General features: G+C 39.4%; 1 protein-coding gene across 1 annotated transcript; it reads left to right on the top strand.

Moving 5' to 3' along the window:
• Nucleotides 1–236: 236 nt before the first annotated feature.
• Nucleotides 237–12766, top strand: rps6ka4 (ribosomal protein S6 kinase, polypeptide 4). The gene is made up of 18 exons (XM_071460825.1): nucleotides 237–1255; nucleotides 2568–2639; nucleotides 3219–3286; nucleotides 3717–3867; nucleotides 4066–4181; nucleotides 5124–5231; nucleotides 5392–5472; nucleotides 5865–5968; nucleotides 6172–6322; nucleotides 6422–6583; nucleotides 6785–6910; nucleotides 7779–7912; nucleotides 8021–8114; nucleotides 8233–8403; nucleotides 9299–9490; nucleotides 9580–9739; nucleotides 9957–10120; nucleotides 10236–12766. The coding sequence occupies exons 1-18, from the start codon at nucleotides 1168–1170 to the stop codon at nucleotides 10446–10448; spliced, it is 2355 nt and encodes a 784-aa protein (XP_071316926.1). The 5' UTR covers nucleotides 237–1167; the 3' UTR covers nucleotides 10449–12766.
• Nucleotides 12767–22632: the final 9866 nt, after the last annotated feature.

Raw genomic sequence — 22632 nt, 5'->3', positions numbered from 1 at the left:
TCAGCTGTAACTTAAACAAGTGCTGAGGCCACCGAGACCATGGATGTGTTAGCCTAAACCTACACTATTATCCGTCACTGTAATTAAATTATTTAGCTTTATATTATTCTATACAATTTGTCTGCTGAGAAACTCGTAGAGCACATGTGTCAGAGCTGGACAAACAGGACTGCTGAGCATGGTCTTATAGTACACCCATGCTGCTGAGGTCTCCTTGAACGTCGCTCCGCCCACACCGAGGATTCACGTGACTGACCGTCGCCCAGGTTGTGTCGAAAGCATCCTGTGTTAGCAGCTAGCTACCCTCTGACAGTAAATACAAAGAGGTGTAAATATTTTCATCATGGGCGAATCATTAACTCGACTCTAGCGGGGATAAAGAAGATAAGGAACTACATTAATTGGCATTTGCCAGCATGGTCTGACAGCTGGTGTCTGAAGAAGCCGCTTGACACAGCGAACTAAACATTAGCCTTAGCCGACGTTCAAACTTTGACGGGCAGTAGCAGCAATTCGCTAGCTAGCTGCTAGTTTGCAAATTTACTACTACTATATCAGCTAGCTAGGTAACTTGTCTTGTTATTGTAGCAATTATGCTAACTTACTAGCACTGTAGCTGTTTACACACTGACTAATTCCGCGTAAATTTGACCCGTAGTTCATTTAAAACAAGCGTTAGCGACATTACCAAGTAACGTCAGGCAACTTGTGAATAATGACTTACGCTACTGTTAGGCAGCTAATGCTAACGTTAGCCATTTAAATTGTGTGAGTTACACTTAAAACTGTAACTAACGTACAGTTTATCAAAAAGCAACATTGACGATCTTTCTTTGAGCTAATAGAGTAATAAAGTCTTAAATTAGAAAACATCTGTGATCGGATTAGCTGCAAGTCTGTGTTTTCTGATAGATTTCGGCCAATCAGATGAGATAAATAATGCGAAACAACAGGATGTCAAAGGCTTGGAGATTAACATCAGGGCAGCAGTATTGTCTAGAAAACACAGCTGTCCAGTCATTTCTATAATCCATATATTGTACACAATGCAACTACAGTAGCTTTTTTAAGTGGCCTAGCGCGTAGTGTTAAAGTTTGTAGAGATATTTGGCTACCCAGTTGATTTTAAACACTCTGTATAGGCTATAGTCTACTTTTCTTTAAGTTATGCCTGGGGACGCATCTGGCAGTAGTGATGACTCCGATGCAAAAACAAATGAAAAGGACTGTACTGTCAAGCATCAAATCACCAATGGTAAGTCAAGTGTAAAGATTGTAATCAAGCACATTATGCACACAGGAACCAGAAAAATGGAAACCATTGCACACTGTAATTAATTCTATTATTTAATGAAGGCAGCATTTGTGAAACATAATTTGTAATTGTTGAAGCTGTCTTAGAGAGATTCAGTTCTGCATTGCAATACAACACAACCCCAAAATGTACCACTGAATTTAACCACCACACAAAGTAGTGTTCTTGTTTCTACAACTGTTTTGTGTTGCATAACGTCATACAGGAGTTTCTGTTTTTCTTTACAGTGGCTATAGATCAGGGATTTCTTAGCCTTCAAGTCATTTGTTTGACAAGCTTTTTTCCACCCATGTGCCAGGCTTTCAGAGCATCAGTGTGTCAAGCCTGAGGACCTTGTGTGTGCTGCCATCAGAAGATGTTTTTAGTACCTAAACCTGATTGAATTGAATTATTATTTGTTGTTGAAGTGATGGATGTAAAAATATTAAAGCAGGTTATTATTGTTAAGTAATTTAAAACAAAAATTAAAGTGTTATGAACATTGCATAAGTTAAGGTGGATATTCCCTTGTGCTATATGAGGAATCTACAGTGTGATTTCAGTATTGCTGTATTGACTCATAATTTATTTGGATCACTAGCTCTGAACTCTAGACCAAAGAAAAAGAGACATATTGTTGACTTAGTTTGTTTATGGATGCTGCATGTATCCAGAAATAGAATTTATAAATCTACAAGCAAAATCCATATAAATTCACATAAAGCAGATAGGTGCTGCTGTATCTTGCTGTATCAGTGGGATGACAATTTCAGGTCAGATTTCGCTATACCATAATCAATAGTGTCACTGCTGTTTTTGGAGTTACAGGAGAAATGCATTACTATTGTTACTGTGTATTGACTGGCCTGTAGATATTCTTTTTAATAGAAAAACCCATTTTATTGATAGAGAGCAGAGCAGCCGACAGCATTCTTGTAAGTTGTAATACAGCTGCAAATAGTGAAGCTTTGAAAACATTGTTTAAGATTATTGAATATATATTTATGTTCTATATGTGCCTTTCACAATGAATATATTTGTATAAAGCTCTAAAATGAGAATACTGTTGAACGCAGTTCATGCATTGCTCACAGTTAAAACCTGGGGTCTCTTAAATGTTAGACAGCTCCTTCAATGCATTTAAATAGATGCTAAAACACTTTAGATATGTCTGCCTTTCATTTTTAAAACAAAAATGTCTGTATTTGCAGGGTACAGAAATTGAGCTTACATACTGTATGTTTTGATTGTGGTATTTTCTTTCTGTCACTAGCTAACCTCACAGGTCACACTGAGAGGGTTGGCATGGAGAACTTTGAGCTGCTCAAAGTCTTGGGCACTGGAGGTGAGTGTCCATATGAAGCATGACATATATGAAATACAGTTGTTAAACTTGAGTAAAATGTCTTTATCATGTATAGTTAAAAAAGACATGATGTATTCTCCTGCCATGGTGAAATATCTTGAGGGCGAAGTGTTTATAATTGACTTTCGTAGACTGTAAAGAGAAAGTGCCCCTGAGGAGTGAAAAGTTGGTTCATTTCCTGGTTTGGGAGTTTCAAATGATCAAGGCAGTGAGTAGTATGTGAATGTTTAGAAGGTAGACCATATGCTGTAGATATTGCTGTTATTAGATCTCATCCATAATGAATACCTATGGGGGAGCTTAAGAGGTTGTTTCTGTCAACAAAAAATTACACTTAATTAGATTTTGTGTGCAGGAATGTTTATGCATATATTCATCTGATTTCCAGACACTTTAAATCATTTTAGCACCTGTTCACCTGTGCTCATGTTTTGCAGTGGCCCTACACCCAATTAAGGCAAAATCTGATAGTGTTTCTTAGTTTGCTGGTAGGTGTTTAACTTCCTGAATAGCAGCAATATGAATGACTTGAGGAAATATTTGCATGTCTTTTTCTAGCTTATGGAAAAGTGTTTCTGGTCAGGAAGAACAGCGGACATGATTCGGGCCAGCTTTATGCTATGAAGGTGAGACTATTGTTTGAGACATTGAACTAAATGTGATCATTTCTTTGATTAAAAAATTTAAACTCTGAGTAGTGTTTTAACTTAGAGACAGGAAACCTTGTTAAAACAGTTTATGTGAATGATTCACAGATATTGCTTTTATAGAAAATGTATTTAATATTTATTTTAATATTTGCACACCACATGATTGATGTTATTCTAAATAATATGCTGAAAATTTACAAAAGGAATGGAGAGAAAATACACTGAACTACATTGTGCAGAATTTCCTCACACATAGATAATGTTTGATATGTGATGTCTCTTTCAGCTGCAATATGGATACACACATTGCTAACCTAATGTAGTAGTTTACTCCATCTGGTCTATAGAAATAACTCCATTCAGGATGTCTGAATTTAATTTAAGTTTATTTTAATTGCTACCTTAGGTGTTAAAGAAAGCAGCTATTGTTCAAAAGGCAAAGACAACAGAACATACCCGCACTGAGAGGCAGGTGCTCGAGCACATCCGCCAGTCTCCCTTCCTGGTCACGCTCCACTATGCCTTTCAGACGCAGAGCAAACTGCATCTCATCCTGGGTGAGTGGTGGAGCACTAGAGCCAAATATGGGAAACTTGTCTCTTCAGTCTTGAAGTGCTGAATAGATGTTCTCTTTATGTTTCTGTCTATTACTGTATGTCTGTTTGTTGGCCTTATGTGCAATATGTGTGTTTGTGTAATTTTTGTATTCTGTCTATTCAAGCGCCCTGTGTATTTGTCTGTGTGTGTGAGTGCAGACTATGTGAGCGGTGGGGAGATGTTCACTCATTTGTACCAGCGGGATCACTTTCCTGAGGAGGCGGTGCGGATATATATTGGGGAAATAATCCTGGCTCTGGAGCACCTACACAAGGTGGGTGTTGCTCCTTCCAGCTCTATGACTTAAAGCTGCATTTATCCATTTTTGGATACAAGGGGGTGAGAAGTAAGACAAAGCAAGATTACAGAGACACTGCATTGACCTAATACATTTATAAAAATGTTATAGCTGATGTTTTGGCAAGCAATTACGTCATTACACAAATTAAGCAAGCACATAGTTACATTATCATTCCATCTGAGTCACGTCTCTGGCCACCTATCAAATGTAAATCCTATACTGGTGACCTTTTTAGCTTTGGTTTAGCCTCCAACACTAAGCAAAAATAAATTGGCTTATCCTTCAAAATGTCGCCTTTCTTCTCCAGATAGTCACTAACTATGTCTGTCGTTTGGTGCCGGGCAGGAAGTCCCATGTGTGCATTTTTTAGGCTGTTTTGAGACCATTTTGAGTACAGTCCTGGGGTGAATTAGTGTCACTCTGTTACTTTGTAAGTTATGAACTTCAGTATGTGAACTAGATGGACAATGCAGTGTTAAAATAAATAAAAATCATTACACTGGGAACATTTTTGAAATAGTAGATTCTTGCAGCCTGTGGAGAAATCACCATTCACACATTTTGTCCAGTTGGCTGAAAACCATAAAGTTGTCTTTTATGCATTGCTCCACTGGATAGCATCAAATAAAACCATCTAAGCAACACTGCCTTTGGTGAGCAGTATTCTCATTTCCTGAATTATTGTTGCAATTAAGGGTTGTACTTCAGGTTGTGTTGCTGTCTGGGCACTTGTTTACTGTGATACGTTTAGCTATTAGAACCACTGAATAGGCTTGAAAAGTGCTGCAATTACTGGAAATAACCAGCTGATAATAGGTCATCTCTTCTTCGTAATAATGTTCTGTGTATATACTGCATGCCATCTCTGCTCATAAACACTGCAACAGGTAAGATTTCATCCTTTTTTTTGTACAGCTTGGGATTGTGTACAGAGACATCAAATTGGAAAACATTCTTCTTGACAGTGAGGGCCATGTGGTTTTGACAGATTTTGGGCTCAGCAAAGAGTTTCTGGAAGAAGAGGTATGTGAACACAATACCACAACCTAAGCATAGAAGTGTGTGTGCATGTGGAAAATGGCACAGGCAATGTGTGTAATGTTATCTTAGGCTTAACAATATTTTGTTCATATAAGATTTGTTTTTACAGATATGTGTAATCCCCCCTCTCTCTTTATTACAGAAGGAAAGGACCTACTCTTTCTGTGGCACAATTGAGTACATGGCGCCTGAAATCATCAGGGGGAAGTCGGGGCATGGCAAGGTAGATGTCTGAGAGTGAAGCAGCAAGTGTTGCGATTCTTTTGTTAATGTTAAAGATTTTAAGTGGTCACAGATCAGGAGCTGTAGAGTAATGTTCAAATTATATATTGTTTATAATCAGATGTTTCAGAACGTTTAGCTTGCAGTTTAATACTATGTGCTGTCAGTTTCATGACTTTGGGTAACTAAGTAACATGTACTTTGAACACTATATGGCACTATATGTGTCATACATTAGATCGAAAATTTCCATTGTGAATTTCTTTTGGTTTCAGTCAGTATCACAACAGACAACCCATGCACTGACAGAATAAATACACAGTGGGTGAATCATCTGCACATATTTTGTTCTCTTTCCTGATGTATTGTTTTTTAACCCATCTCTCCCTTCAGTCGGTTGATTGGTGGAGCCTTGGGATCCTGATGTTTGAGCTGCTGACAGGAGCATCTCCTTTTACCTTGGAGGGAGAGAGGAACTCCCAGAGTGAGGTGTCAAAGTGAGTGTTGGCTCATGTTCATAAAATGTGTATATAAATCTTAAATTAGCCCTTCTCATTCTCCGATTCATGAAAACTATTCCAGCCAACGTGTGCTGGAAACTGTTTTACTTGGAGTTAGGTCATTTTGCACGTGATGATGAATAAGATGAATAACAACATGATTAAAGCCTTCTCTGTCTCTGCCACCAATCTTCACTCAGACGTATTTTGCGCTGTGATCCACCGTTCCCCTCTATGATTGGACCAACTGCTCAGGACCTGCTAAGGAAATTGTTGGTGAAGGATCCCCACAAGAGACTGGGCTCCGGACCACGAGGGGCTGAAGACATCAAAGCACATCCCTTCTTCAAGGTCCTACTTACCTCAACTGCCACTTAATCTGATATCGCTCTTCCCCTGTCGTCTCTCTTTATTCATCCATGACTCCATCTGCATTTTGTTTCCTAACAGGGACTGAACTGGGCTGACCTAGCACAGAAGAAGGTGCAAAGTCCATTCAAACCAGAGCTGAAGAGTGAACTGGACGTGGGAAACTTTGCTGAGGAGTTCACTGGGATGGATCCTGTCTACTCTCCAGCGAGCACGCCTCCAAGCACTGACCGCCTGTTCCAGGTCAGTCCTTGATGTCTCACCCTTAACACTTTCAAAATACACTACCTGTAACCACCATCTCAAAAAATACTTTTAAGTTCAGTAGATGCCTTTCGTTTTTTTATCAATACATCTGTGTAGTCAGTTGTTCTCACTGCTCAAAACTTGTTACTTCCCCATACATGTAACATCTCTTCTCTGATTTATATTTCTATATTTTAGGGTTACTCCTTTATTGCTCCCTCCATCCTGTTCAATAAAAACGCAGTCATGGGAGACTTTGTACAAACCCAGGTTGGTGCTGATCGACCGGGTTCGGCCTCAGTCCAGCGCAGTGCAATGTTAGAGGTACAGATCTTCAACCAGTGAATCTTGGCTTATGACGCTGTTTTTGGATAAGGCCAAAGGGGTTTGAGCATTAGTGGTTGTGCTTTGCTTTATCGTGGAGGGGTGGTCTTGCAAAACCATTGCAAAACCACTGTAACACAAAGTGTCTCTTGTCTGTTTTGAAAGCCCTCCTGTAATCTAGAGAAATAAAAAGACTCAGCTGTGTTTGTTAATCAGGACAGACAGGAAGAGAGAGAGGAAGAGAAACTAGTTTATTTAGCTAAGACTAACCAAAGTTAGTTTACCTTGTTTCACAGCATGTTTTGTCAGACTTCACCAAGAGCTAAGAGGAACAACTACTTTATTCTAATATCATTATACAGTATTATAGTATCTGTTTAGAAATATGATAAGGGTTGGGTCAGTTTGTCTAGGTGATGTTTATCAGTTTAGATTGCATGTTGTAAACTGAAGTCAAACTTAAGCTACAGTGTTGTTTTCATTACAGAATTCAAATGAAGAGAAATCAGACTTAGTAATTTTGCTTTGTATTGTTAACTTAACAAAAATGTTTATCACAGCTCATGATATAAAGAAAATGATAATAATCGATGATAAATACTTGCTAATGATATGTTGACCGGCCCAGTTTTATCTGAGTGTAAAATCAGATAGTGTTGCTATATAAATCCAAACATGTTCCTTTATAGCAAATCCTTCTGAGGTACTTAAATATTATATTCAGCCTGTGTCACCTATTGGTCAATGCACACCAATGTCAGAACCTTTTTCCACTGCTGGGAGCTATGTCCTACAAGGAAAACAAAACAAACACAACACATCTGCCTTAACAGCTCAATGTGACTCACAGTATCCCTTCTTTATTCAGGAGTCACAGTTTTTCCAGCACTATGAGCTGTGTCTCCATGGGCCACCTCTAGGTGAGGGTAGTTTCTCTGTGTGCAGGAAATGCAGACACAAGCAAAGTGGCCACGAGTATGCAGTCAAGATTGTGAGCCGCAGGTGAGTGGAGACGTGTACACTGCTACACTATCTTAGTAATAGCTTTGTGTTTCTGTGCCTGAAGATATCACTGTGCTATCTGATGGATCTTTCTTATGTCTGTGTTAGAATGGAGGCAAACACTCAGAGGGAGATTGCTGCTTTAAGGCAATGTGAGGCTCACCCAAACATCGTCAAGCTGCATGACGTCTATACTGATCAGGTACAATGGAGGAACAAATACCGAAATAACAATATGTACTTTGCCAGATATTAAGCCACGTGCACCAAGAGAATCATCCACATAAATCGTTGTCTTTCCACGTCTCCCTCTCTATCAGTACCACACATATTTAGTGATGGAGCTTCTGCGAGGTGGGGAGTTGCTGGAAAGGATCAAGAGGAAGAAACTGTTTGGTGAGGCGGAGGCCAGTCAACTGTTACAGAGCCTGGTCTCAGCTGTCAGCTTCATGCACGAAGCTGGAGTCGTTCACAGAGACCTCAAACCAGAGGTGGGCTGTGACTTAATGTCTGGATTAATTCCTGAAAATATACAGAATCATCTAATTAAAAAAGATAGTATATATTTCAATAATTCAAAATGAAACTTTTGCCAGTGTAGTTAGAGAGAAAGCCACTGTGTATTAAAGATCTCATATTGTAGAAAGTGAGATTTCCACGTTTTATTTGATAAAGCAGGTCCAGGGGCATTACAAATACTGTGAAAGTATTAAACTGCTTCCACTGTGAACTGCACATGTCCCATGCACCCTTAGGTTGCCTCACTTAAACTGGCGTTTTCACAGGATTTAGTTGAGGTAAACACAGCAGACAACAGTGCAAAATGTCTCTATCACACAGATATCCTGCTGGCTTCATATGGCCGAGGGATATAATTAACTGAAGGCTTTCATGAAGTATCAAGCAGCTGTTACTGACAGATAATGTTAAGAATCAACCAATAACCTCTAGTTCTGCACAGTGTTTTACTGAGATGCCTGTCTTAATCTCAAACCTTTATTTTGGATGCTGATATAAATTGATTAACTGATGGGATGGTGTTTGATTAAAACTGCTTATCTACATTATTCCACAATTCCTGCACATTTCTTCTTAAGTATTGAGTAAAATATTGAGAGTCAGCAAATGATGAATCATGGATGAGTGATGTGGACATACAGTAGCTCTTGTCCTCTGGTATTTATTCAAATTTTCACTAAAATATCAATAACTAATTTGAATGGGTTTGCCCTGTACTGCCACCTTTGTGCCACATGTGCTGAGCATATGTCAAGGTCAGGAACATAGTATTTAGTAGTGGTATTTAATAGCCTTTGCCCTGTCAGAAAAGTGGAGGCCTGAGTGTAAAAAGAGATCAGCATGTTTTTATGTTTCTTTATCTTACAGAACGTGCTGTTTACAGATGAGGGAGAGGACTCTGTGCTGAAAGTGATAGATTTTGGATTTGCGCGCCTGTGCCCTGCAGGCAGCGCCCCCCTGCAGACTCCCTGCTTCACGCTACAGTATGCTGCACCTGAACTTTTTGAGAGTGCAGGATACGATAAGGCCTGTGACCTCTGGAGTCTTGGGGTCATCCTGGTAATTTAAACTTTAAACTGTTGATTCTGCCTCATCAAGTGAACTGAAGTACTAATGCCTCTGTGCGTGCGTGTGTGTGTTTTCATCAGTACACCATGCTGTCAGGCCAGGTGCCATTTCAGAGTGACCAACGTGGGATGACCTCATCATATGCTGCAGACATCATGCAAAAGATAAAAGAAGGTGATTTCTCATTGGATGGGGAGGCATGGAAGGGAGTATCAGAGGATGCCAAAGAACTTGTTAAAGGTATGTGATATAGTATGTTTTATTGACAGTACATGCTTTGTTAGAGTTTCTGCCTGCTCTCTTTATGAATGTTTTTCTAGGACTTGTATTTTGCAGTCAGAGAAATGTTTCTTCCTCACCTCCTCCTTACCAGTCAGCTTGTTTTGTCTGTTTCTTTAATATTTTTTTCTCTTGTTTGTGTCCTTTTGCCCTTTTACCCCTTCATCTATGATAAAAGGCCTACTGACAGTGGATCCAGAGATGCGTCTCAAACTCTCTGATCTGAAAGAGAACAGCTGGCTGCAGGGTGGAGCATCTATGTCCACCACTCCATTGTGCACTCCAGATGTGCTAGAGTCCAGTGGGCCTACGGTTCGCACTTACGTTAATGCTACCTACAAGGTAATAGGATTGTGTACTAAAGAAAGCTGTTAAAATAGATGTGGAGTGCATGTCCCTGGTGTTTTTCATGTTGTGTTTCATTTCCTTTTCTTTTGTCACTCTCCTCTCTCACTAGGCTTTCAACCGTGGAAAGAGAGAGGGCTTTTTTCTGAAAAGTGTTGACAACGCTCCCCTTGCAAAACGACGGAAACTAAAGATGACAAGTACAGGTGTAGAGACCCGATGGAGTTCATCCTCTTCCTCCTCCTCTTCTTCCACTTCCTCCTCTGCCTCTGCAACGGCATCCAAAGCACAGCCAAAACAAACTGTGTCCCCAAAGAAGAGCTAGCCTAAATGGCAGGGGAGAGATCAGCTGGGAAATGAAGCAGTATGTACTTGTACTGGCAACATGAAGTCCTCCAGCGGTGATAGGGTCACTCACGTTCAGAAAACATACTGTCGACCAAAAGACTGGTTTCAGGTTAGCGTTAAGTTTTCAATACAAAATTGAATTCCACTTTTTATCAGTAAAACATCCATAGTCATTGTGTCATTTTCCCCAAAACCAAACATGTATTTTTCTCAAGTGGATGGAAGAGAAGACGGTAGAGGTCTGGTTTGGTATCTTTAAGATGTACACAGATCTGTTGCCTTTACACAAATTGATACTTTTTCAGTATTCAGTCACCATAATTCGATGAAATCACACACTAAAACTTAAAAATGAGACATTTACCTGTTTTCACTGTGGGTAAGAAACAGTGCCTGGCTACATAGGGATAAAGGGAAAAAGGAGCCATGAATGAGCAGAAGCCATATATATATATATATATATATATATATATATATATGGACATATATATGTATGTATATATACATACAGCGAAGCAGTGAATTGAGCCGTTGCGATTACACAGAAATTTGCACATAGCAAATAAACAGTCCTTCCAGGAATCTGCAAACCTAATTCTTTGATTGTATCAAATTATATTTAACTTGGCCATGTGTATAATGATTTGCAGAAAAAATGGCAAAAGTTTAGCCACAAGTATTGTGCCCCATTTAGGAGCTCTGTCCTGTAAAAACAACGGTTTTGTAAAAACTGTTTTGCTTTTTTCCATTTGTTTATGTTGGGCAAAAATCTAGCTGTTTGCACTTTTTGCAGAGAATGTAAATGATTAAATGGTGGGCAAGAAAAGCAAATTTCTGAAAGGACTGAGCACAGAGGGAAAAGCTTGTAGTCTGTATAACCTTAGAGACTGAGTAGGATGAATGATACTGTAGTCGAAATCATCTCTGTTTGATACAGGTTAAACTGTGATGATCTTTAGTCCTGAGGGCACCGTCTTTGTAAAGCAGCTGCACCTCCATTACACTACCAACTCTACAGATCCCACTGCGTGGAGCACATGTTTTGATAGCTGGCTCTGAATATGTATTTTGATAAACAATCAGAGTTTGACTTGTGGTCACAGGACTAGTGTGTCCAACAGTAGCACCTGTAAAAAGAGATGGAGACACAGAAGCGTTCATGATATACAGTGTGATTTTCCTGTCATAATTTGCTGTAAATTACTTGCATTATTGTGCTGGTCTGAAAATGTCTAGCATGCTAATCTGTTGTGATGATGAACTATAAGAATGTTTTTCTATATTTTGGTATCATCTTGGGCTTAGTAAGGAAGTGTCGCCAAGGATGTTTTTTATGCTACAAAGTGCAGCTTGAGTGTTTGCACGCAGACTGGAGTGAGATCCATTTTGGTGACTGAGTATACACTGCCTTGGGCTTGAGAATTTTAAAAGGGTGTTACAGTTTTCTGTTGGCCCATCAGACCAGCAGCATTTGCAGCTGCCCCAACAATTGAGCTCATGTTGTTGTTACCTGGGTTGCAAGGGTCACCCATTTGTCTTTTTACAGAAGTGGTTTTAAAACGTTGTATGGCTTTAAAATTCAAATTATATAACAGAATGAGACACTTAATCATGGTGTTAAAATGGCTCTTTTAAGAACATCCTGCAATGTCTGTTGTGTAAATACCCCTTAAATCCTTGTAAATCCATGATTTAGAGAAGAAGAAAAAAAACAAAAAACATATGTAATGATTTCAAATTTGACATCTGTTTAATGCTATCAGTCTCCAGATGTAATTATGTTTTTATTGGAATATTTTTTTTTACATGTTGCACAGTCAGTTGATCAATTAAACACATTTCAGCTTTAAAGGTGCTTTTACTGATATTTATTACATGTAATTGATTTTAATGCTGTGGTAATGGGATTATGATCATTTGGCTCCTGTTTTGTATACCAGCACCATGTGTGTGTGAGTGGCTGCGTGAGAGCATGAGTGGCTGTGGGAGATTGGTTGTACTGATGTTTCTGTATCAGATGAAGCATTATTGCAAGTGACTGTATTATTTTCTTGTTTGCCGCCTTTGTCTGTTTGAAGGTAACCGGTTGTTTGTGTTTGAACATTGAATTTTTACTTAAACTGTGCTTTTGTTGGTGTTGATATTCCTTTGATGTCGTAAATGATATTTTTCTCTTTCTTTTATTGAGCATTACTATTTTACTGAGATGCACTGTCACTGATGTCGTAACTGGGAATTTATCTTTTGCACCAAGATTTTTTGATTGGTGCAAAATAAACATTACTTTTAAATAGATGGCTGTGTGTTTTGTCTTTTGAGTGTTGTAACTGTTCTTTAAATGGCTGCGAGCAAGAGTTCTCATTAATGTGAGCATTGTCAGTGCTGACTTCAACGAGATGCATTCATATTGACGGTGAGAGTTATTAGTAGCAAATGCACACATAATAAATTATACAGTAAGTTTGATAACCCCTCGATTTGACAAAAGCTATTCCAAACATGTACCTTTTCATAACAGGAGGCAACATTTCTCATTGCAATTCAGCAATGCGTTAATTAATGTCAAAACAACATAGAAAGTTATCAGTCAGCTTAAATCGTGTTTGTGCAATTGCTGAAATGAGAAATTCTACCTCAGGTAAGACCAGGTAAGCAGATCAGATCAGACTGTGAAGCCATCCCCATTTATAAACTGAAAAATCTATTCAGTTATTCAAGGGTATCTTTAACTCCCTGCTCAATGCCTCCAACAGCATCTGTTTGCAATAAATGATTAAAATGATTTCAATTTGTTTAGCATGCTTGCTCCTGCTGCAGACAATAGGCAAGGCTGTAACGTACTGTTGAGTTTTATTCTACATCTGTTTAGTCCTGTTCTTGAACTTGACCCTGGTGTCCTTGAAATTCCTGAGCCTCATAAATGTTGCAATTTTTATCTGGAAAATAAATCTGCACTGTTTGTAATGTGAAAGCATGAGGTGGCAGGAACAGGAAGTGGGTTGACCAACCTGTTTAAACACTGTGTGATGGTTTCTTTTCAGTCAAACAATCCCTCCATCCTGTTGTTACTGCTGTTCCTACTGAGCCTATAGTACGGCTGAGCTGCAGCTCTGTTTCTCTATTACTAGCAGGGGGAAATGGCTACAATAGCCCATCCTGTGTAATGAGGTTATTGTACCATTAGATGGCTGCTGTGTCCTGTCCTCTGTCCTTACTGACCTTAGTGTCCTCTTTTATCTGTCTCTCTAGCTTGTCCTGTGTCAGGTGTCCCCTGTCTCATCTAGCTGGTCAAGGATATTAATGTACCAATGTGTCATTAGAAATTCAATTTATGCTCTTTCTAAAATGTCTAATACTGCATTACTGGTTTATTGTATAAATGTACTAATCTAAATGACGTGTTACATGACACGTCTGTGCCACTGGATTGTTACATGCTACGTTTCCCCATCAGGATCATCATCAGGTCATATAAATGTTTGAAACATAAATCAGCACAGGAGACAATGAACAAGATAGGGCTGACACAGGGCAGGACAGAAAAGGACACAGTGTCCACGTAATGACACAAGACCTTCATCACACTGAATTACACCTTCTCACTAAATTACAGCCTCTCATGTACAGCATACAGTATGAGGTTTGCCAAGGTGAGTGAGACAGTAATGTCATGGATTTCACTATAGTTGTGGTTTTCTTATTTGTACCTGAAGAAATTGTTTGAAGTAGAGTTGTTCTAGTTACTGTGTGCTTTCAATTAATATATAATACAGTACTAAAATACTAAATGAAATAAATAACTAAACAATGGTAGTTGCTTTACAACAATACTAAGGGTCTATAGCCATGCTAATGTCTCTGTGTGGCTGTATTCGGGCACAGTTTGTTGAGCAGGCACAATATTAAGCCATTACCAGACATTGCAATTTTTGTGCACAAGCCTGAAGTAATGAACCCACAACACAAACATTACTGTTCTGCAACCGTTTACAGTCATAACTCTGGTCTCCTTTCAAAGGTAACACTTTAAATTTTACACCCAAAAAGTCAGAATATATATAAGAGATATGGAGCCAAAGTTATAGAAGCACAAAAAAAATGAAATGTACATTTTTTTTTACCTTCCTTCCTTTTTCCTTTTTATTCTTCTGTGTCAGCAGCTGTGTCAGTGATATGGGAATCCTGACATCCTTTGCACAGACTGAATCAGGAGACTTAGAGCTTTCAAACATTGTATACCTTGTCAAGACTGTGTGAAAATCGAGTTTGGTACAGACCAAAAGACACCTAAAGTAGCACTACTGAGGCCAAAGTGTCCCATGGGTGGGATGGTGTATATTAAAAAAGTTAACATTTTGCCCTAATAGTGGCACTGGATGAAAGGTCAGGGGACTACCAAATTTGTTGTAAAAGTCATTACTGTGGGAAACATAAATGTATGTAGCATATTACATGGTAATTCATCCAATAGTTGTTGAGATATTTACTCAGAACCACAGACTGTGAGGAAAACTCAGGGATTACTAAAGTCAGTAGGACACATCCTCTGGGAACCATGAACGTCTGTGCATATATTTCAGGGCAAACTATTCCAACAGCTGCTGAGCTATTTCAGTCTAGTGGTGGTTTGACAGACATTTCCACAGCTTGAGCCACAAAAGGTAATGTTATAGTGGTGGTGATGATGCATGTGACAACACAAGAGCAGGGAGAGACCAATAAAACTGATTGGCATGCTTTGCAGGCTGTTCATTGATTGTTGGCAGCAGATGAATCCCCTGCTGAGCCTCCGGGCTAATCAAACTCTTCGCTTCACATATTCTACAGACTGTGTGCTGCAGCAAAGGCTGCTGTTATCGGCACCGCATCGCGTACAAACAGCTGCACTTTCTGAAGGACAAGACTTTTGTCTCTGCAGGAAGAAGCAAATGTTTACTCATAAAAATCACACAAACTGTTTGCATGGTTAACAGAAACTAATTTTAGATTTGGAAAGGATTAAATATTGATAGAAGGTAATATTAAAAGGTCACATTAAGCATAACAGCTCCTCAGACACCTATGAAAGGGCCATAAAAGCTGTTATTAGCTTTCCGGAAACAATCAAACAAAAGTGTTTAAAAAAAATTAAGTCCTTTGTGATCTATTTACAGTTGTGGACAACATTTCTTGTAATGGGTTATGTTGTTTCCCCTGTTACCTTGCAGCTAAAAAATGAGTATGGGAGAGTAGCTGCTTTTGCACAGCTGCAGCTTTATGTTAAAAACTGTACATTAAGTGTTTTAACTGATGAGAGTGCTTAATGAAAAATTTAACAGACCATTAAAATATGTGACTCATGGTAATATGTGGTGTATGTCACAAAATGTTGCCTATCAGGGACCTTCAGTGCTCTATTAGTTCACTGATGAGCTTCATGAACTCTGACGCTGTCCATGGTCCTGAGTGCTGCACCATAAATCCCACACCACCGGGGGTCAGTAGGGTGCTTGGCACTGACAGCACAAGGGCCAAAATGAGCAATTGACAACCGATGGATAACATGAATATGTGTCGTTGAGTCATTAATCAAATCAGTCCCTGGGTGAATGATTTGCACAGAATAAATGTAATATATTGAGCATGACAAAGACAGATCTGGAAGGAACACTTGCTCAATATCATCAATTATAATCCGTACAGCCTGGAAGTGACCCAAGAACAGAGTGCACCTCCTTCAGTCAGCAGCATGTGCAGACAAAAGGGGAAAATATTTAATGGTAACACCATCACGCTGCAGGAATTCACTCACTGATGAGTCTTCATAGCAGATCACACATGGAGATGAGGTCTGTAGATATTTAAAGGGCCACGCCATTGATTTTACACATAAAGGCCAGTTTACTCATGATGGCCTTTAAACAGTTATATAAACAGTTGTATAATGAAGGGATCTTACCAAAGCCTGAGAAAATAACCCTGGTGATGTCATCAGGGTTGAGACTTCTGATATCAGACAGAAAACCTTTCTTATAAACTGAGAACAGTGAGTTTGAAAAATGAGGGCACTTAACAGGCAGGGAGTGTCTAATGAAAGATGCTAATGAGTTGCATTGTGGGAACTGTAGGATCCAGCCCTTTTGAAGCTTGATCCAGAGTCAGGATACAGCAGCTGCTAATTCCCCAAACCTTACGCATGTGCGATATTAAATTGATGGGATAAGCCTTTAAACAAAAACTCGTCCTCTTCTTTTTGAAATGAACGCCTGAACAATAAAGCAAGGACAAACATTAAATGTGAAACAATGCAGGCTTTGTTTACTGTCACTATTGTTTGTTGCTCTTCAAAATGTCATGGCCACAGTTTTGAGCTGCATTATTTTTGCTGGACTTTGTCATTGTCTTGAAGAGGTTTCATTAACCTGGGGGTCAACACATTTCAGTAGTCTAAACCAACCAGTTAAGAGATTTTCACCTGGCAGCGACAGTTTGTAAATTAACAGTGGTAAGTAAATTAATACATTACAGCTAATGAGTGAATCCTCTTTGTTTTTTGTGGGCACACATTGGCTTTATGAAAATTGCTTCATGAGCTTCCAACTGCACCACTGCCCAAAAGCCTTGTGTTGGAAGATGAGTAAAAATGATCCTTTGTCGTGCATGTCTACTTCCTCCCTCTTACCTTTGTCTTGCTCCGCCTCAGTGGCATTTACACAAGCAACTTTAATTTTGCAGCACCTAACATCTGTGAATAGATCTCAGAAAACTGACTCATGCGGCACATACAGAGCTGCTTTCACTTAATCATGCAGGTCAACCCAAGAGATATTGGACCGATAAAAACACATATTTCTCCTGCAGAATATTTCTTTGCTAGAGAAATATGCTGGACGGATAGCAATGGAGCTGACACGTTCTGATTTTTGAATGGAAAAGAGTGAACTTCCGATGCCTCCTGAATATGTTAACACAATGGCGTTTGTGTAATGAGTGTAAATAGAGGCACATCGTAGATAGAAAGGTCTTTGCTTTGTGTTTCTCTTCGCCCCACATTCTCTCACCTCTGTAGTAAAAGAGCCTCCACTAACCAACAGGTTCTCTGAACAAAGAAACTGTGTATTGATTGAGGAGCTAAAAAGGCATTTTCAATTCACATACCACTGAAACAGCCTTCCCCACACTTTTTACTCCTCCAGTTCCATTAACCTCACCCTCCCCTCTGGCACCCATCACCCCTCTCACTGTCTGTTAACCCTGTCCGCTCCAGTCTCATCTCATTATTTCTGCTTCAGCTGATAGGCTATCATTACCTCTCCACACACGTCCATCTTCAGGCATGATTGCGCAGTGATACAAATACCTCTGTAATTTTAAGTGTGCTGTAAAATTGTAAAATCACCAGTGTTAATATCCACAGGACGGTTTCCCTGCCAGTGATCCTCTTTAACAAGCCTGTTCAGACTGTTATAGATTCAGTTGGCAGCAGTGATGCCATGTACAAACAAATAATCCAAGTCTGTTAAAAAAAAGGTAAACACCATAAAAAGAACATCAACATCAGAGCTACAGCGGGGCGAACCTGAAAAGATGACGAGGCAGCTTTTACACATGTTGAATACGTCACAACTAAGAACTTGTGGTATGAAAAGAGCTTCCACAAAGAGGAGGAAGGAGCAGAACTCAAAGGAGTAAAAATCATGGAGGGTGCACTGGTGTGATTTCTTGGGCTTTTGCATAAGATAAATTATGAGGCATATCTCTCTCTCCGGCATTGTTAAGTGCACCTCCTCGGTATCTGATCTGCAGGGCTGTGAGCAGTTTATTAAAAATGGAAGTCATTCTAAATGAGCCCGTAATGCTCAACCCTTTCAGGAAATCTTAATGGATCCCAGCCTATCTCTGACAAGGTTAAACGCTTGAGGAGACAGCCAGAAACGTTAACAGACTAAATCATGGAGAGAGATGAACACCTACCAGCACGTGCTGCAGAACCAGCTGGAGCATTAGACACCGTCATGGATAGGTTTGGTGTGTTTACATGCACCAAGGGTTCTAGAGATGAGCAGCTAAAAAATACGTCGGAGGTTCATAGTGTTCATGCCACTGATCCTTATGGCACTGTTATAATGAAATTGCAATACCTCTTTCAAACTTACAGTGGGAAGGTGTAATTTTTCATCTTCAGCATTTCACAGAGGTGGCTTTGAAATGAGAAAAATACTTTTCTCTGTTTAGCATGCTCACTGTACCTCCAGAGACATTAAGGAGCAGTCCAGCCTCCAGTGTCAGCTGCCCTGCAGGTCTCTGCTGTCGCTGCTGGCAACATCAAACGACAAAATGAGAATAAGTAAAATCCAAATCCTTGGCTTAAGATCGTCAGCGCAGCCAAATTGCTGGATTACAGCTCACCAGGTCAGATAGAGTTATGTGACATGTTAAATGTAAATGTTTTACTAGGATGAACTGTCACCTCCTCACTACATGTGAGTGTGTCCTTCAGATGACACCACTCAGAGGATAAATTCAGCCTCATTAACTCCGACAAACTCAAAGCAGAGGAATTCTGTGGTACAGTTTCACAACATGAGATGGTCTGAATAATACATTGCCTGTGTTTGTTTGCTGAGGAGCGCCTTTATGGTCCTCGGGATGAGCTGTTCGTATGCATCTTTAATGTCACACTCACACATTCCCATGTATAATGAATAAATGTAATCAGAATAAGATCACAGATGCCATGGAGACTGTGCTTGTTGACATCATGGTATGTGAACCTGTACCAGGAGTATTTTTAGAGCTTATTGTGCGTGGAATGAGATCTTAGCTGGGCTTTTTGTGAATATTAAGTTCACATGTTCAAAGTCAAAGCCTCACATCTCCATGATTGGGACATTTTCCTATATGACCTCTTAAAAAACTTATGGTGTGCAGCCAAACTTTATGTAAGTTTACTTTATATACTTTCAGGGATTCCAAATATAAAAAATATATTTACGGATGATGTGAATAAAGTGATGCACAAGACCTCTAAATCTATGGGCTGGTGCAGCCATAAAAAAAGACAGTATCTATCACTCAAAGTTAGCATCCTGTAGCTTTAATGATGGAACAAGCAGTTTCCGATAAGTGATACTCTCATGAACTGTGGATTTGTTTAATAGATTAAAATCAACATAAAGTGAAACTCGGGAGTTTATAGCAGATCATTCCCTTTGCCATCAGGGTATCAGACATGGAAGCTGTAAGTGGCCAGTCTGCCTTTTAGGACACAGGGCTTTCAAAAGGACAACCTGTCATGCATTATTACGTCTATCTGTGATCTGGGTCAAGCCCTTGTAATGCATGAATGCATTTACAGGCACACACAAGACCTCCATGTAACACACAGGACCGCCGTTTCAGAGGAAACACAATCAAGTGTATTGTGGAGTGTGTGCTGCTCTGATTAACAGCCTCTAAATGGCTCTTAGCTGATGTGTATGTGTGTAGCAGCTATCAGAGCGCCTCCAGCTATCACTCAAGCCTCACAGCCGCAACGCAGTCATGGGCCACATATGTGCCGCAACTGGCACAAGCTGCTGAAATGCATTCCTGTCCTTGTGCAAGCAGCAAGCCATGATAAATACGAGAGAGAGGGGTGGTGGGGGGAGATAGTAATGCACTATGAAGGAATAAATCTGTGTTGTAGTAGCTCTATTATCAATTTAGTTCCTCTTTATGCATTGCCTCACAGTTATTTTCATGTATTATTCCTTGACATACTTATACATACACATACAAACATAGCAAAAACAGATACATACACACTCCTAATGTGAGGCCAACTTCCCACGTCGAGGATGAAGATGTTCTGTATGTTTAGTATTCAGTATGTTCAGTAGCTTGCTTTTTTGAGTTAAAGATCTGGCAACGAACACTGTAACTACACACTCCAGCAGCTGCATGCAATGACTTGTTTGTAATCTGAAAACAAAATGAAATTAGAAATGCTATTGATTCATAATATGTCTGCTGATGTATTTTTCTTATTGTGAAGACTCAAACCAACAATGAATTGATCCAACTAACAATCAATAAGCTACATTAGCCTGTTTAGCCACAGGCTAATGTAGCTTATTCCTATTCTACCCCTTTCTATTGTTGTCCATCATCAATCTACTAAAAACACATAAGTGAGCCAGACTGGTGATATGTTATGATCAACAGGGGCACTGTAGTTTATTTTGAATCAATCCCATGTACACTGTCCTGCTGCTGGAAATAATAAAATACTTTTAAGACACCAAATGTTTTTTAATCCACAGCTGAAAATAGCCCCACAGAAATGCACCATTTACCTCTGTTTGAATAACGCCTACTGAAAACAACAGTGCCCTGCTGTTTTAGAAAATTGCTTGGCCTTTTAACATTAAAAAAAGAAAATAAACTGTATGTTTGTGAGCAGTTTTTAAAGATTTACATCCTCAGCCAAAAGAAATGTGCTTAAGTGGCACAGACAGGACAGGGAAGTCAGACAACTAACATGTTGTTGGTTTTGGTCTTTTCATTGAATTTGTTGACAAAATGAAAAACATTTGCCAACGACCTGATCCCTTAACCCTGTGGGAATGATGGCCAATGTCATTGATTTAAATTAAATTATTTAAAATTTAATTTTAAAAGTCCAGTTAGCAAAGTCAACATTGAGTCTCAATTTCAGAAAGAGGTCATTTACTGTAAACACTCGGGTATAAAAGGGGGGACATCTGTCCCTGCTGACCTCTTTGATCCTGTTGAAGTTCTGGCAGATGTTGCACTGGGCAGGACAGATGAGAAAGGTGTGACAGAAAATCAACAGCAGCAACATCCAGAGCCGTTCTCACAGCTTGGCGTGATGCCATTTACTGCACCAGGGAGCTGGATGCGGCTCTGACCTCCTTGCAGACTCTGAGGCTTTTTCCTGCCTCCTTCTGCCATAAAACCATTTTATGTAGGTTAGTGGAATTAAAGGACTGTATTGCGCCCGTGACTCCCAGCCCACATGCAGAGCAGATCACTGGATCGATAGCTGCCCTCAGTTTCTCTCCCCTGTGGCTCCTGCAGGGAGAGTGAGGGCTGTCACCAAAACTGTTCCTTCAAATAAAGCCATTTCAAAAGGTGCCTAATATTTCTATCTACAACCCAACACCCATCTTCACTGCTGACTTACAGATTAGTATCATGCTATACACGTACCCTCTCATTTCTTTCTGGCAAACTTATTAAATACCTATTTATTATCTGCTGTTCAGTTATCACTTAGCCCAACATCACTTCTTAATCCATTTACAAATAGCCTACACAGTTCTGCTTCTTATTATTCAGGTCCAAAGGCCAGAGAGAAGGTGTACAGCACTGACGTTAGAGCTACAGGCTTAGAGGAGATAAAGAGTGCAACAGAGCCATATTAAAATTTAGACATAAGAGCTAATCTATTTGTTGTGCAAAGAACAAAGAGAAAGCACACATCTCATTAAATGAATGTGTTCATTATAGTTGTTATGCTGCTTTCTGTTACTGGGCTGTTTCACCTATAAGGCATATGGCTTATCATACTGTAGATGTTTCCTGTTTCCGTCTGTGCATCAATTAGATCTTTTCTCTTTGGCTAAAAAAGCAGCTTTATGACTACAGTCATCTGGACTTAATGAGGAAGTTTAAACTTAACATCAACATAAATAAAATTCAGCGTTTGTTGCTGATTAAAAGTTCTTCTGAAATCCAGTAATTATTGCATATACAAAAGGACAAAAACTAAAACAAATGCTCATCACAAGTTGCATGAGTTGCAGAGTGATGTCTGAGATATTGCTTTGTTAACAGTTATAACCCTTAACATGTTTTGAATAATACAGAACAGAAAGGCATTCTGTTCTGATTAATATTTTAAAAATCTGAATAAATTCTTTTTTATTCTTGAATCAAATAATAGAGCAAAGGCTTCACCAAATGTACTCCTGTTGGATGTAAGGTCTGCACCAGTGTATTATTTTTATATTGGACACTTAGGAACTGGAAGCACTGGCTTTAGCTCTGAAAAAGAAGAACCTCCACTGTGAGTGCGAGTTAGCAAACCAACACGCCTGGGGCGGCCTTAAATGCATCTGCAAAGATAATTTTGTGTGTGATTGTACAACTACTTTCTCCTCTACATGCTGTGACAC

This window comes from Trachinotus anak, unplaced genomic scaffold (assembly GCF_046630095.1).
Source record: "Trachinotus anak isolate AG129_WGS33_773 ecotype Australia unplaced genomic scaffold, CSIRO_AGI_Tana_v1 ptg000024l, whole genome shotgun sequence".
Taxonomy (NCBI): Eukaryota; Metazoa; Chordata; class Actinopteri; order Carangiformes; family Carangidae; genus Trachinotus; species Trachinotus anak.
This window is presented reverse-complemented; position numbering and strand designations above follow the sequence as displayed.